This window comes from Canis lupus, chromosome 6, assembly GCF_003254725.2.
Source record: "Canis lupus dingo isolate Sandy chromosome 6, ASM325472v2, whole genome shotgun sequence".
Classification (NCBI taxonomy): domain Eukaryota; kingdom Metazoa; phylum Chordata; class Mammalia; order Carnivora; family Canidae; genus Canis; species Canis lupus.
In genome coordinates, this window is record NC_064248.1 from 31,948,581 (window position 1) to 31,961,306 (window position 12,726).

Genomic DNA, 12,726 nt, shown 5'->3' on the forward strand with positions numbered 1-12,726 from the left:
CTTTTTTTCCCCTTTTTTAAAATGGCAAGTGTTGAGTCAGGCTAGCACCAAACTGGGTCTCTTTCCTTGATGGACTGAGGAGGATTAGAATGGGGACTTTCTCACTATGTGTTTCAGTGTTAATTTAATGCCCTATCAATCAATGCTCCAACCAAATCATGCCCTGGAGCATCTGAACGTCACACTTTGGAGAAAACGGAGCTTGAACTTTTCCCCCCTCTTCTGGAAGGTTTTAGTTATGTGTCTGTATGCTCTTGTGTCATCTGAACTGGATAACATATGAAGTCCGCTGTCACCCTGGTGTTGATGGCCCTGCCTGCTCTGGTTGGCATTTTGGCAGGGGTCAGAAATGTATCTGTTTGGAAGCAGCCCATGGTGGCAGTTAAGAATGATGGCGTGGCGTGGGCACCTGGGTGGCTCAGTCAGGGAAGCGTCTGCCTTCAGCTCAGGTCATGATCTCACGGTCCTGGGATGGAGCCCCGAGTTGGCTCCACACTCAGTGAAGAGTCTGCTTCTCCCTCTCTCTCTCCTTCTCCTTCTCCCTCTGCCCCTTCCCCAACTCTCTCTCTCTCTCTCTAACAAATAAAATCTTTTTTAAAAAGTGGCACCTGGGTGGTTCAGTTGGTTAAGCGTCTGCCTTTGGCTCAGGTCATGATCCCAGGGTCCCAGGATCCTGGGATGGAACATTGATTGATAGGTCCTGGGATGGAGCCCCACAGCAGGGAGTCTGCTTCTCCCTTTCCCTCTGGCCCTCCCTTCCTCGCTCATGCTCTATCTCTATCAAATAAATAAGCAAAATCTTTTTTTTTAATATGATGCAGGCGTAAACAAAGTAGTATTTGTCCTTTTAAAAAGAATTGGAAGCATCTCGAAGCTGGTTCATTGGGTTCTTCTAAGTGATGGTGTGCAGACTCACAGCTGGGACTCCCCAGGCGGAGCTCTGCAGCCAAGGCTCCTGGCTGGTTGTTAGTGAGTCCTGGGTCTTACGGAGTCACCCTGTGCGAGCGCACCAGCGTCCGTCCCCATGACGGAATGAGTCCCATGAGTGAGAGTCAGCATGGTCAGACAGGACAAGGCCTCTTGTGCGAATGCCTTTGGCACCTTTTGAGGAGCTCTCCAGCATCACTTTGAAAAAGCAGATACAACCCCAGTTCTTTTGCAAGATTTCCAATTTAACTTTGCAGTTGCTTCCCATTGCATATTATTCAGACCGTCCAGCCACAGTAAAAAAAAAAAAAAAAAAAAGTACCCTGAAATCTCAGTGTTTTAACCTCCAGAGAGGCTTGTTTGTCCATCACAGTATCAATCCAAAGTGTGAGGCTTCCAGGGGAGGGATTTGGGAGAGCTCACACCTGCTCTTCAGCCCCCAAATGCCTTGCACCAGGGTTGCTACAGCTCATTGCCCAGAATTAGGCACAAGGCTCCAGTCTAACCACAGGGGAGCCTGGGATATGCAGCCCTTCCAGGTCCCGGGAGAAGAAAGTCAATCAGCAGCCGTGGGCCCTACACTGTGTCTTCACTTAGAGGTAGACGTCAAGAGGAGGGGGGTTTGCGTGGGGATTAATTTGACAGATGGCCGTATCATTAGGGAATAGTTTTGTGTTGGGATCGATTTTACTTTGTTATGCACCGTGGCTGTGATCTGAATACTCAGACCCAGCACCTCCTCCCGCCACCCCTTAGGCCATGACACCCCACCCCCGCCCAAGGCATTGCCACCATTGCCTGGTGGGTGGCAGGTGGGGAGCAGCCCTCTAGCCCATACAGAGCAGCTTCTTCCTGCCCTGGCACCAGCTCTGAGGAGGTGCGATGCTTTTCTGAACTGGGGATTTTAATTGGTCCTCACCTGTCCTCCACCAGGAATATTTGGCATCTGGGTGCAACAAGGAGCAGCTCCTTAGGCCAGATTTTGTTCAGTAAAGTCTCTCCAGGGGAGGAATGATGAGAAGAGACGTTTTAGATTTTCTTTTTTTTTTTCCTTTTTAAGATTTATTCTATTTATTTATTTATTTATTTATAAGATTTTTATTTATTTATTCATGAAAGACGCGGAGAGGGAGAGAGGCAAAGACACAGGCAAAGGGAGAAGCAGGCTCCATGCAGGGAGCCCAATGTGGGACTCCATCCTGGGTCTCCAGGATCACACCCTGGGCCAAAGGCAGCACTAAACCGCTGAGCCACCCAGGCTGCCCGATTTTATTTATTTATTGAGAGAGAGAGAGAGAGAGAGAGAGAGAGAGAGAGCAAGTGTGGGAAGGGGCAGAGGGAGAGGGAGAGAGAATCCCAAGCAAACTCCCCACTGAGCGTGGAGCCTGACTCAGGGCTTGATCTCAGGACCCTGAGATCATGACCTCTGAGATCATGACCTGAGCCGAAATCGAGAGTCAGATGCGCAACCAACTGAGCTACTCACGTGGCCCAGTTTTTGATTTTCTAAAAATCCCCACTAAAAATTGCCTGTTTTTCATTTAATTTTGTTCTGGCATTGACAAGTGTATCTCTGTCTCATGCTCCCTCTAGCGTCTCTCTCTCCAGGCTTTAAAGCGCGACCCCCGCCCCACAGTGCCCCGTGAAAATGTTGGTGCTCCTGGCTTTCATCATCCTCTTCCACATCACCTCTGCCGCATTGCTGTTCATCGCCACCATCGACAATGTAAGTTCCCTTTCCTTCTGACCACCCCAGAGCCCCTGGGTCCTGTAGTCCTTGGAGGCAGGATTGAGAGCTTCCCCAAGGGGATGAGGATTTGGGCCAGTCCTCCCTACCCAGACACGCCCATCTCGACTCAGGCCCAAGGACTCGGCCTACGTGTGGAGGTTGGAGGTTCAGAGCGTCTCTGGTTAGGCCTGGATGTGCGGGGACCTGGCTGCTCTCATCCCTGATTCCCCCACAGAGCCTGGTGTGGTGCCTCTGGTGTCTCAAACTCTTGGAGATAAAATTCTAGATAAACTTCTCAGCCTCAGCAGTGTGCCATATGGGGCTGGATCATTCTTTGCTCTGGGGCCCTCCTGGGCCCTGTAGGGTGCTCAGCAGCATCTCTGGTCCCTGCCCACTAGATGGCAACCCCTCCCACCCCTACTTGTGACAACCAAAAATGTCTTTGGACACGGCCAGATGTCCTGAGGGGGAGCAAGACCGCTCTCACTGAGGACCACTGCTCCAGATCCCCCCAGGTGACCCATCCCAGGTGCTCTCCACCCCTCCTGCCTTCATCTTCTTACAAATCAGGAACCCAATTGATAGTCACCTTGCCCTGCCCTCCCCAGCAGAGTTCATGGCTGGAAATCTGGCTGCCCATGCCCCCCTAGAAAATTGAACGTTTCACTTTAGCATCCATTTTGCAGCCATATGGCAGGGATGCATTTGATAAATGACCTATTGGTATAGATTACTGTCTCTCCTAGCAGGAAATGAAGCTTTGTGCCAGACAGTGGCCCACACCTTGACCCAAAGGCCTGGCTTCAGTCCTGACCATTTCAAACTCAGAGGCGTCTCGAGTCAGAAACACTGCCCAGAAAGCCACCAAGCACACCCCACGAGTGGCCAACAGCTCTGCCGACATCTAGGCTCCTGTTGATTAATCATCACAGAGCAACATAGACCATCTCAACCCCTGCCACTTAGAGAGTGCTCACTCCAGCCAGGTCCTGCGCTCGGCCCTTTTACCTGCATCAGCTCATTTGGTCCTCACCTCAAGCCTACGAGATGGGCTGTCTTCTGGCACCGCCTCGGGGCAGCTGGGACACCTGTGGAGTCTCTGCTGCAGTGAGTGGCGGAGCTGGGATTTGAACCACTCCTGACCCTAGATCCCGTAAGGGGGTTAAATGCAGTGATGGGTTTGGGTTCTTACAAGTTCTCAAGTTGCTGTGAGTGGCCAGGGCAGAGAGCACACTGATGCTGTGGCTTAAAGTATTTGGACTGCCATTATCCAGAGGGCCCACGCTCTGTGAAATAAATGGTAGTGAATGTTCTTTTTTTTTTTTTTTTAAGATTTTATTTATTCATGAAAGACACACGGAGAGAGAGACATAGAGGGAAAAGCAGGTTTCTTGTGGGGAGCCTGATGTAGGACTCGATCCCAGGACCCTGGGATCACACTCTGAGCTGAAGGCAGACACTCGACCGCTGAGCCACCCAGGTGCCCCGGTAGTGAATGTCCTTCTGGAGGCTCCTTTCTCTATGCCTTGCATCTACCCCTTTGGGATCCTGAAAGGGATGGACGGACATTAGGGGAAGAAAAGAAAAGCCATTGGCCCCAGCACCAGTTAATCCTTTGGGGGCACCGCTGGGTGTTTGTGTTGCTGTGGCACTTACGAGAAGACACAGATGGGCCTTTTTTTTTTTTTTTTTTTTGCCCACCAGGGACTCCTGTGTTGTTCATCTGAGTTAGGAATTGGGCTTGGCATGTGGCTGGCACATAGTAGGAGTTCGGTGAACGTCCGTTGACTGGAGGAAGGGAGGGGGAGATTCCAGTCTGGATGGATGGAAGGCAGAGAAGGCAGGCAGAGGCAGAGAGGCAGAAGGCCTCTGATAGGAGAGTTGTGTCATTCCCTCCGTAACAGGCCTTGGCCCTGGATTTCAGCCTTCCTGACTCTGCTTGACATCGTCCCCCTAGTTCTTGGGGATTTACCACTGTGCACACTCGTCATCACCAGCTAAGCCTCGCCGCTCTCCTGCGCCCCGTGAGGGCCCAGCCCGCGACTTACCTTTGAGCAGCCCCACAGCATGGGGCTCACTGGGGAGCCTGTTGCAAATGCAGAAGCCCAGGCCCCACCCCCGACCCCTCACATCAGAACCCGCGCTCTAACCCGATTCCCAGGTGACTCGTGTGCACGCGGCACATGGAGAAGCGCTGGTCCCGAATATCTATTTACCGCCGTGCCTTACACTCGAGTAGAAGGCAGCGTTTTCATGATTAACACGCAGCCCCTCCCTGTGTTTCCTACGTTACAGGCCTGGTGGGTAGGAGAAGAGTTTTTTGCAGATGTCTGGAGAGTGTGTGTCAACAACACGAATTGTACAGAAATCGGTGCCAACTTTCAGGGTGAGTGCCCCGCTGATACGGAAACCCCCAGTGAAGGAGTGCTCAATCTAAGGGCTCCTCTGTTCTCTGCTGTCACACCCTCCCCTGCACACTTGGGTGCCCAGAGGGGCCTGGCCGGGGGGCTGGGCCCGGGCTGAGTTGGGTGCACCCTTCCCCTTCCCCATTTCTGGGCAGAGCTTCTGTGTGTCACCAGGGGTCAGTGGAGCTGTGTGTGGTGAGGCCTCTCTTCCTGGCTTGTGCACAGCCACCTCCTCCCTGGGGCCTCCCAAGGCCGAGGGCAGACAGCCAAACAAGCTGCTGTGCCTTCCATTCACGAGGCCTCCGCCCTCGCGCCCCGATGACCTCCGTCCTAATGCCGTCCTGTTGGGGGTTAGGATTGCAACATAGGAACTCTAAGGAGATCCAGGCCGTCCACAGTGGTCCCTATGGGCACTGTCACCTGGGGTACTTCAAAATGCAGATTCCTGGTGCCCATCCCAGAACAACTGTACCATAATCTCAGGGGGAGAGGTCTAGGAGTCTGTTCCTTTCTTCTTCTTCTCCTTCTTCTTCTTCTTCTTCTTCTTCTTCTTCTTCTTCTTCTTCTTCTTCTTCTTCTTCTTCTTCTTCTTCTTTTTTTCTTCTTCTTCTTTCTTCCTTCTTCCTTGCTTCTTCCTTCTCTTTCTTCTTCTTCCTTCTTCTTCTTTCTTCTCCTCCTCCTCCTCCTTCTCCTCCTCCTCCTTCTCCTCCTCCTTCTCCTCCTCTTGTGTGTGTGTGTGTTTGTGTGCGGGTCGGGCTTCCTTCCTCAACATGAGGAATGGGGCGAGGCCGAGGGCCTGGGTGCTCTGGGGGTGATCGTGATGTGCAGCCCAGAGGAACCATGATCCGTGGCACCAAGCCTTTCATTACATGCTTACGAATTATGCTTCAGGCAAAATTGGGGAAAAAGAAGAAGGTTGGTTCTTAGATTTTCCTGGGTAACTTTGGTCACTGTCCCCTCACCTGTCTTAGCTGCCATCCTGGTGATAAGGTTCAGCCCTTACGCGGGAACCCCCCTTTTGCAGCACCCCCTAAATTCAAGTGGATGAATTTTTTCTGCCTCCCCTGCCTGATGCAGTGGAAGCTGTTACCATCCCTGTTTTTTCAGGCGAGGACACTGAGGACCACGCAGGAGGTCCGGTCTGTGCCCTTGACCCCTTCTCTCCACCTGCAGGGCGTGCCTTCCGCCGGGTCCTTCCCACATGCGGTGCCCTCCGTCCAAGACGGGCTCCTTTCTCTGCTGGGACTTCCGTCGCCGAGCCCCGCTCCCCGAGGCTAATCCGAGAAACCTCCCTTTCTCTTTTCCTAAGCAGCACTCGCAAGGCTAACTCTCATCCTTTTAGGGGGTGTTAGGTAGTCTGCAGAGCACGTTCTGAAGGTCACTCAGCCCCGTGAGCCCCAAATCCCCCCAAGAGTTCCTCTGGAGATCCCTAATCATCCCTCATCCATCCTGAGCTCCCAAACCATAATCGGCCAGATTGAAACCTGAGCGTTTGTACATTTAAAAAAAAAACACCGAGGCTCCTTCCACAGTTTGGCTATCGTGGCCATTGCAACGAAAGATGAATGGATAAAGAAGATGTGGTTTATGTATACAATGGAATATTCCTCAGCTATTAGAAATGACAAATACCCACCATTTGCTTCAACGTGGATGGAACTGGAGGGTATTATGCTGAGTGAAGTAAGTCAGTCGGAGAAGGACAAACATTATATGTTCTCATTCATTTGGGGAATATAAATAATAGTGAAAGGGAATATAAGGGAAGGGAGAAGAAATGTGTGGGGAATATCAGAAAGGGAGACAGAACGTAAAGACTGCTAACTCTGGGAAACGAACTAGGGGTGGTAGAAGGGGAGGAGGGCGGGGGGTGGGAGTGAATGGGTGATGGGCACTGGGGGTTATTCTGTATGTTAGTAAATTGAACACCAATAAAAAATAAATTAAAAAAAAATTCCCCGACCACGAGCTTCGCATTTGGGGGCAATACCAGGCTGAGACGAATGACAGAGCAGGTGCTGCTTGCTCCATTTCCCGGATAAGGCCAGTGGGGTCATCTGGTCCCGCGCGCAGATGGTCGCCACAGGGAGGGGATGTTGGGGAGATCGCTTGGCTGTTCTCGAGCCCATGCTATGCAAATTTACTTCTGCTCCTCACTCTGGAGCCAGCACCGTCACTGAACCCCCCCGAGGGGCCCCGGGTGTCTGCTGTCCTCCCTCATGCTCTCTCGCCCTCTCCCCACAGATTACTCCACGATGCAGGCGGTCCAGGCCACCATGATCCTGTCCACCATCCTCTGCTGCATTGCCTTCCTGATCTTTTTGCTCCAGCTCTTCCGCCTCAAGCAGGGAGAGAGGTTCGTGTTAACCTCCATCATCCAGCTCATGTCGTGTAAGTACAATGGCGGGCTTCCTGGAGGAAGCGCTTCCTTCCCCGGCCACCGAGTCGGGGGAGTCAGGAGCCACGGGGCAGGTGTGGATTTGGAACGGGGACGTTGGCCGCCGTGCTGCGGCGGGACATCCTGTACTTCAGAGTCTGGAAGGGTCAGGTCCGAGGGTCGGGGCCAGCGTGCCCAAGACACGAAGCCTGAGCCAGCCTCTGTAGGGTAAGGAGGAGTGGTTGTGAGAACGTGCTGTCTTGGTACCGAGGGACAAGGCACAGTTTCCCCAAGGAAGATCAGGGTACTTGACCTCATCCTCCCACTAATGTCTGTTGGTGCTTCACTCAGGATGCTTTTGACTTCGAGTAAGAGAAAAAAAAGCCAGTTAACAATGACTTTGGCCACAAAGGCCTTTACTTTTTTGATACAACAAGAAGCTTGAAGGTGGGAGGTGCCATTGTAGGTTTGGCAGCTGAGCAGCATCAAGAACCTCTACTTGATCCTCGGATGCTTTCATCTTCAGGGTGTCAGTGATGACCTCCTCATGGCCCCTGAAAGGCTGCTGCAGCTCCAGACATTCATCCTGACCTGACAATATCTAAAGCAGTAAACAAGGGAAAGTACAGCAACAAAAAACGCCTTCTCCTCCCTATCTGTGTCTTTCTAGGGAGTAGTCTTTTTCACTCTAGGATTTTTCTGTGGCCAGAACTGGGACACATAGGGATCCATAAACTGTTACGAGTAAACAAGAACAGGATTGCCTGGGGTGGGGTAGGGTAGTGGGGGGATGGTCAGTTGGCAGACTATGGTCCAGGGGCCAGATCTGGCTCGCTGCCTGTTTTTGTAAATGACATTTTACCGGAACATAGCTCCGCCCTCTTATTTGCATACTGCCTCTGGCTATTTCCACACCACCACTTCCACGCCAGTAGGGCTGAGCTGAGTAGTTGGGACAGAGCATGTGTGTGGCACACAAACCCGAAAGTACTCTCTGTCTGGCTGACCCATGGCTTAGACCAGTTATGGCTTAGCCTCTGGGCTGGGTGTACAGCTGCCCGGGCAAAATCGGGCTCAGCCGGAGCAAGCGGGAAGTGAAGCGGCTCCAGGGTAGGCAGCAATGTCCTGCCACAAACTACCACTTGTGATCTTTCCCATAGATTAAAAGGAATACCCGCCAATAATCAGAGCCTGACTTTGCCTTCCTGTCCGGCCGCGGTCCGCTCGGGTCCATGGTGCGCGCTGTGACGTGGTCTGTGATTTAATTATCTGCTTGCTTTCGGCAGGCCTGTGTGTCATGATTGCAGCCTCCATATACACAGACCGGCGTGAAGACCTTCACAAGAACAACCCGGGATGGTACTCCCTGACCCTGGAAGGCAGCTACGGCTACTCCTTCATCCTGGCGTGGGTGGCCTTCGCCTTCACCTTCATCAGCGGCCTCATGTACCTGATCTTGAGGAAGCGCAAATAGAACCCGGGGAGCTAGGTCGCTTTTGCTGCAGTACAGAATCCACATTCAGATAACCGTTTTGTATATAATCCATTTTTTGTGTGTGTGGTTTTTCTAGCAAACATATTGTTTCCTTTAAAAGCCAAAAAAAAAAAAAAAAAAAGAGAGAGAGAGAGAGAGAGAGAGAGAGAGAGAGAGAGAAGAGTGTTTTTGCATTCTTGAGATCAGAGAATTAGACTATGAAGGCTGGGATTCGGGACTCCTGTCCATCTGAAAGTCTCAACGGCGGCACAAAGCCCAAAATTCAGCAATACTCAAATCCATAAATGTTCAGCAGGATGTTTCTTAACCGTGGGGGTGTGATGTGATGGGACAGGAGACCAAGAACACCAGGTCTCGGGGGACATCGTTCCATAGGTTTTGAGCCATGCCGAGCCCCCCTGCCCTGTCTCAGCTCAGCCCTCCCTCCCCATTCGGTCTGTGTTAGTGTTGGAGGTGGGGTGAGGGGAGTCCAGGGGAGGGGTGAAGCCTCCTCAGATGTTTAGCCAAGTTCCATGTGAGAAACAGGGGTAGTAGGCCCTGCTTTACTGTCTATCCAGACCAGAGCCCCAACCCTCCTGTAATGGGCTGGTGGCCAGAGAGTGTCACCCACCTTTGCTGACAGTGTCACTTGCTTCCTGTTTGCCTTAGGGAAGGCGATCTTCAGCCTGAGGTCAGATTTGGGCTCACCCTGAGGCCAAGAACCTCAGCATGTGATCCCCAGCAGATGCAGTAGGATGCAGACTGGCAGGGGGCCCCTCCCTAGACCTATGGAATCAGAGCCTTCAGGATGGGGCCTGGGCACCTGCATTTCTGACAAGCTCCCTGGGGATGTGCAGGTGCAGTGAAGCCGAGAATCTCAGCCCCAGGGCCAGGCAAGTGGAGCTGCCTCCTAAACGTTAAAGATCTAGTTGTGGGGAGATGGCGAGGTGCCGGCCGCCCCTGGCCTCCATCAGCTCTCGGCCTTCACGGCTGCTCACAGATGGGCCATCCCAACAGCAGCCGGGCCCTGTGTCCAGACAGACAGCCCAGGGGTGCTGAAGGCCCATCTTCTCCTGCCCTGCCTTCTAAGGCTGGCCGGCCTCTGCAAACCCCCATTCCTAGAGCCTCCACGGACCCACCTGCCATTCATTCAGCCAGCATACATCACGGAGGGCTTGGTGCCTGCTGGGCACAGGGGCTGCCGCGTGGGGACAATCTCTGTCCTCGGGGCCTCACCATCCCGCGGCGGAGATAGATTGAAAACGTAGGGAAGGTAATCACACGCTGCAAGGAAAGCTGCAGAGGACACACCGCAGGTTCAAACGAGAGCATTTATAAGTGAAACGCTCACTTAGATGGGCTAAAATACCACTGCCACCAGCCCCTCAGAGTGCCTTCGCTGGGCCATGGTGTCTGGTTCACACCCAGAGGACACTTCCCTGGAGGGTCTGGGGGTCCCGATGGCAAACGAAGCCGTGAGAAGCTTCCAGATTGCCGTGACTCTCAAGCTGCAGCGTGGACCGTGCCACTTGGGAACGTGCTTTGCCAGGGTCTGGGTGAAGAGCGCTCCAGGTGATTCTGAGACTGTCCTGCGGAACGCAGCCGTGGGGAGTTTGTCCTTAGGCGTGAAAGCACCTGTGAATGTGTGGCAAGGCAGGTGGCCCCGGAGTACCTGTGGAAGAAGCTCTTTGCACCTCGCTGCCTATTAGCCTCTTGGGTTTTGAGCGTGCTGCTGGGGACATGTGGCTGGGGCCGCGGGTGGACCTGATGGCCACGCCTCTGCGCTGACGCTATGTGAGTGCTTCTGCTGAGTGCACCTGACCTTTTGCTAAGTGCAGTGATGCTCTGTCATCAGCCCGGTTCCCGTGGAGCTGGGAGGCTGTCTGGTTTGAGTGGTTTCAGGGCCGCCGTGGACACCAGGACAAGATCAGGTTTTCTCTCCATCCACCCATCCATTCACTCATTCGTGCATGCATTTTCAACAGAGTATTAAATGCTTGTTATGTGCCAGGCACTGTGTGAAGCTCTCAACACACGGGGCAGGCAAATTCAGACATGCTCTCTGAGACAGGGCCCCCTCCTCATGGAGAGGTCACCAGCCCGGTGGAAGGTGACACAGGGACAGGGACGGGACACATTGTCACCTCCTGTCTCCATGGAAAACTCTTTTAAGTCCTGTTGTGGGTAGGAGTGTGGATCACACCCCTGGGGTTTGCAAGATGCTATCTGAGCCTCAAGGAGGAAGGTGGGCCTGAGTCCCCCAGGGCTTTCCACCCAGGTGGCTCTTCCAGATTTTTCTTGTAGCCACACTGGAAACAAAAACGCTCAGAGCCAGAAATCTGGAAAGCCTACTCTCCAGGTAGTGTGTGAACATCCTTCCCCAAAATTTGAGGGGTCCGTGAGCATCCAAAATGACCCCATGGGTTTTCCTGGCTGGTCACCACTACCATGTAGCATTCAATGTCCACACCCATCTGTGACACCAAGGTTTTGTGAAACGTGAGAGCAACTTTCCATCCCCCACGGGTGTGACATGCCTTCGGGGAAGCAAGGAAGAGGTGATGGTGGGAGGAGGAAACTGTCCAAACTTCTTACCTGTAGGCAGAACCAGCCCTCACTCAGTGCTTATTATCAGTGACTCAAGAACAACCCCAATGAAGAAAATTAGCTGAGACATCCAGGAAGCAAATATTAGGACCAAATGTGTTACCCGTAACAATTGTATTTGAAGGAACTGTAGTTTGCGCATTTTAGAACATTTTTATAAAGTACTGTACTTCTTTTGTGGAGAGGCTATGGATGGAGACAGACTAATTTGTTTTGTTATTTGCATTAAAATGACTTTGGGTCTCTGTTGAGATGAGTTTGTAGGATTGATTTGTTGCTCTGAGTGAATGTGTATATTCATACGTGAATACAGGAAAGTTGGCGACGTCCCCCCACCCCCATGCTCTCTGCTGTAGGTTGTGAGCCTGAGCGCATCGGAGTCCCCTGATGCTCTGTATTTACTGATGATGCAGAAACTCTGACCCCAAGCCCAAACATACACACACTAAACACAGTAGCTGGAAGGTTGATAGTAGCTGTGGCTTCATTTAAAATCTGCCTGAGTGGGGAATCAACTCGCTAATAGTTGAAAGGTTATTTATAGTACAGCAGACTAGACAGTTTTGTGTACTGGGGGGAGTAGTGGTTTTGGGGGAAATGTGAGGGAATGGCCTAGAGGCTAAATCTGAATCTTGGTTTGGGGACAAAATGTGACTTTGGTTAGATATGTTCTATTTCACGTGCCTTTCAAATAGTTTATTTCCTATATTTTATATACTGTGAAACTGTACATGGCAAATAAAGTTTGGAACCAAATGGCCCAGAGCAACAGACTCCAGTGTTCCAACTGTGCCAGCATCCAGGGTAGACTGCCACCGTTTTGAGTGGCAGGGCACCACGTGATTTCTCATCGAGATAATCGTGCGGTTTTCATAGTGAGCAACTGATGTTTGAGAGTTCCTCACAGGACAGTTTCCAACCCTTTGCCTCTCATGGAACCAGCTTCCTGGAAGAATGACCTGCAGTTGTTCAGGACTCCCTGTTTGGTTAGCAATCTGCTGGTGCCGTCTTAAAATTCTTAGTGATATTGAACCAATGGCTTCACATTTTCTATTTGCAGGGTCCCTGAAAATCATATAGCCAACCTTCTTCTCCAGTTTGCTTAATGAAGACTTCTGCTTTAAAGGGTTGGGTGAGGGATCCCTGGGTGGCGCAGCGGTTTGGCGCCTGCCTTTGGCCCAGGGCGTGATCCTGGAGACCCGGGATC

At 52.1% G+C, this 12,726-nt stretch overlaps 1 protein-coding gene across 2 annotated transcripts in view; it reads left to right on the forward strand.

The window, feature by feature from the left end:
* Positions 1 to 12,284, forward strand: part of EMP2 (epithelial membrane protein 2) — a 32,922-nt gene extending 20,638 nt beyond the window's left edge. For both annotated transcript variants that reach the window (XM_025416528.3, XM_035718102.2), the window contains exons 2-5: positions 2,521 to 2,653; positions 4,952 to 5,042; positions 7,306 to 7,452; positions 8,725 to 12,284. In XM_025416528.3, coding sequence (XP_025272313.1) covers positions 2,576 to 2,653; positions 4,952 to 5,042; positions 7,306 to 7,452; positions 8,725 to 8,912 — 504 coding nt within the window. In that variant the 5' untranslated portion in view covers positions 2,521 to 2,575 and the 3' untranslated portion in view covers positions 8,913 to 12,284. The remainder of the gene's footprint in view (positions 1 to 2,520; positions 2,654 to 4,951; positions 5,043 to 7,305; positions 7,453 to 8,724) is intronic.
* The last annotated feature ends 442 nt before the right edge of the window (positions 12,285 to 12,726 follow it).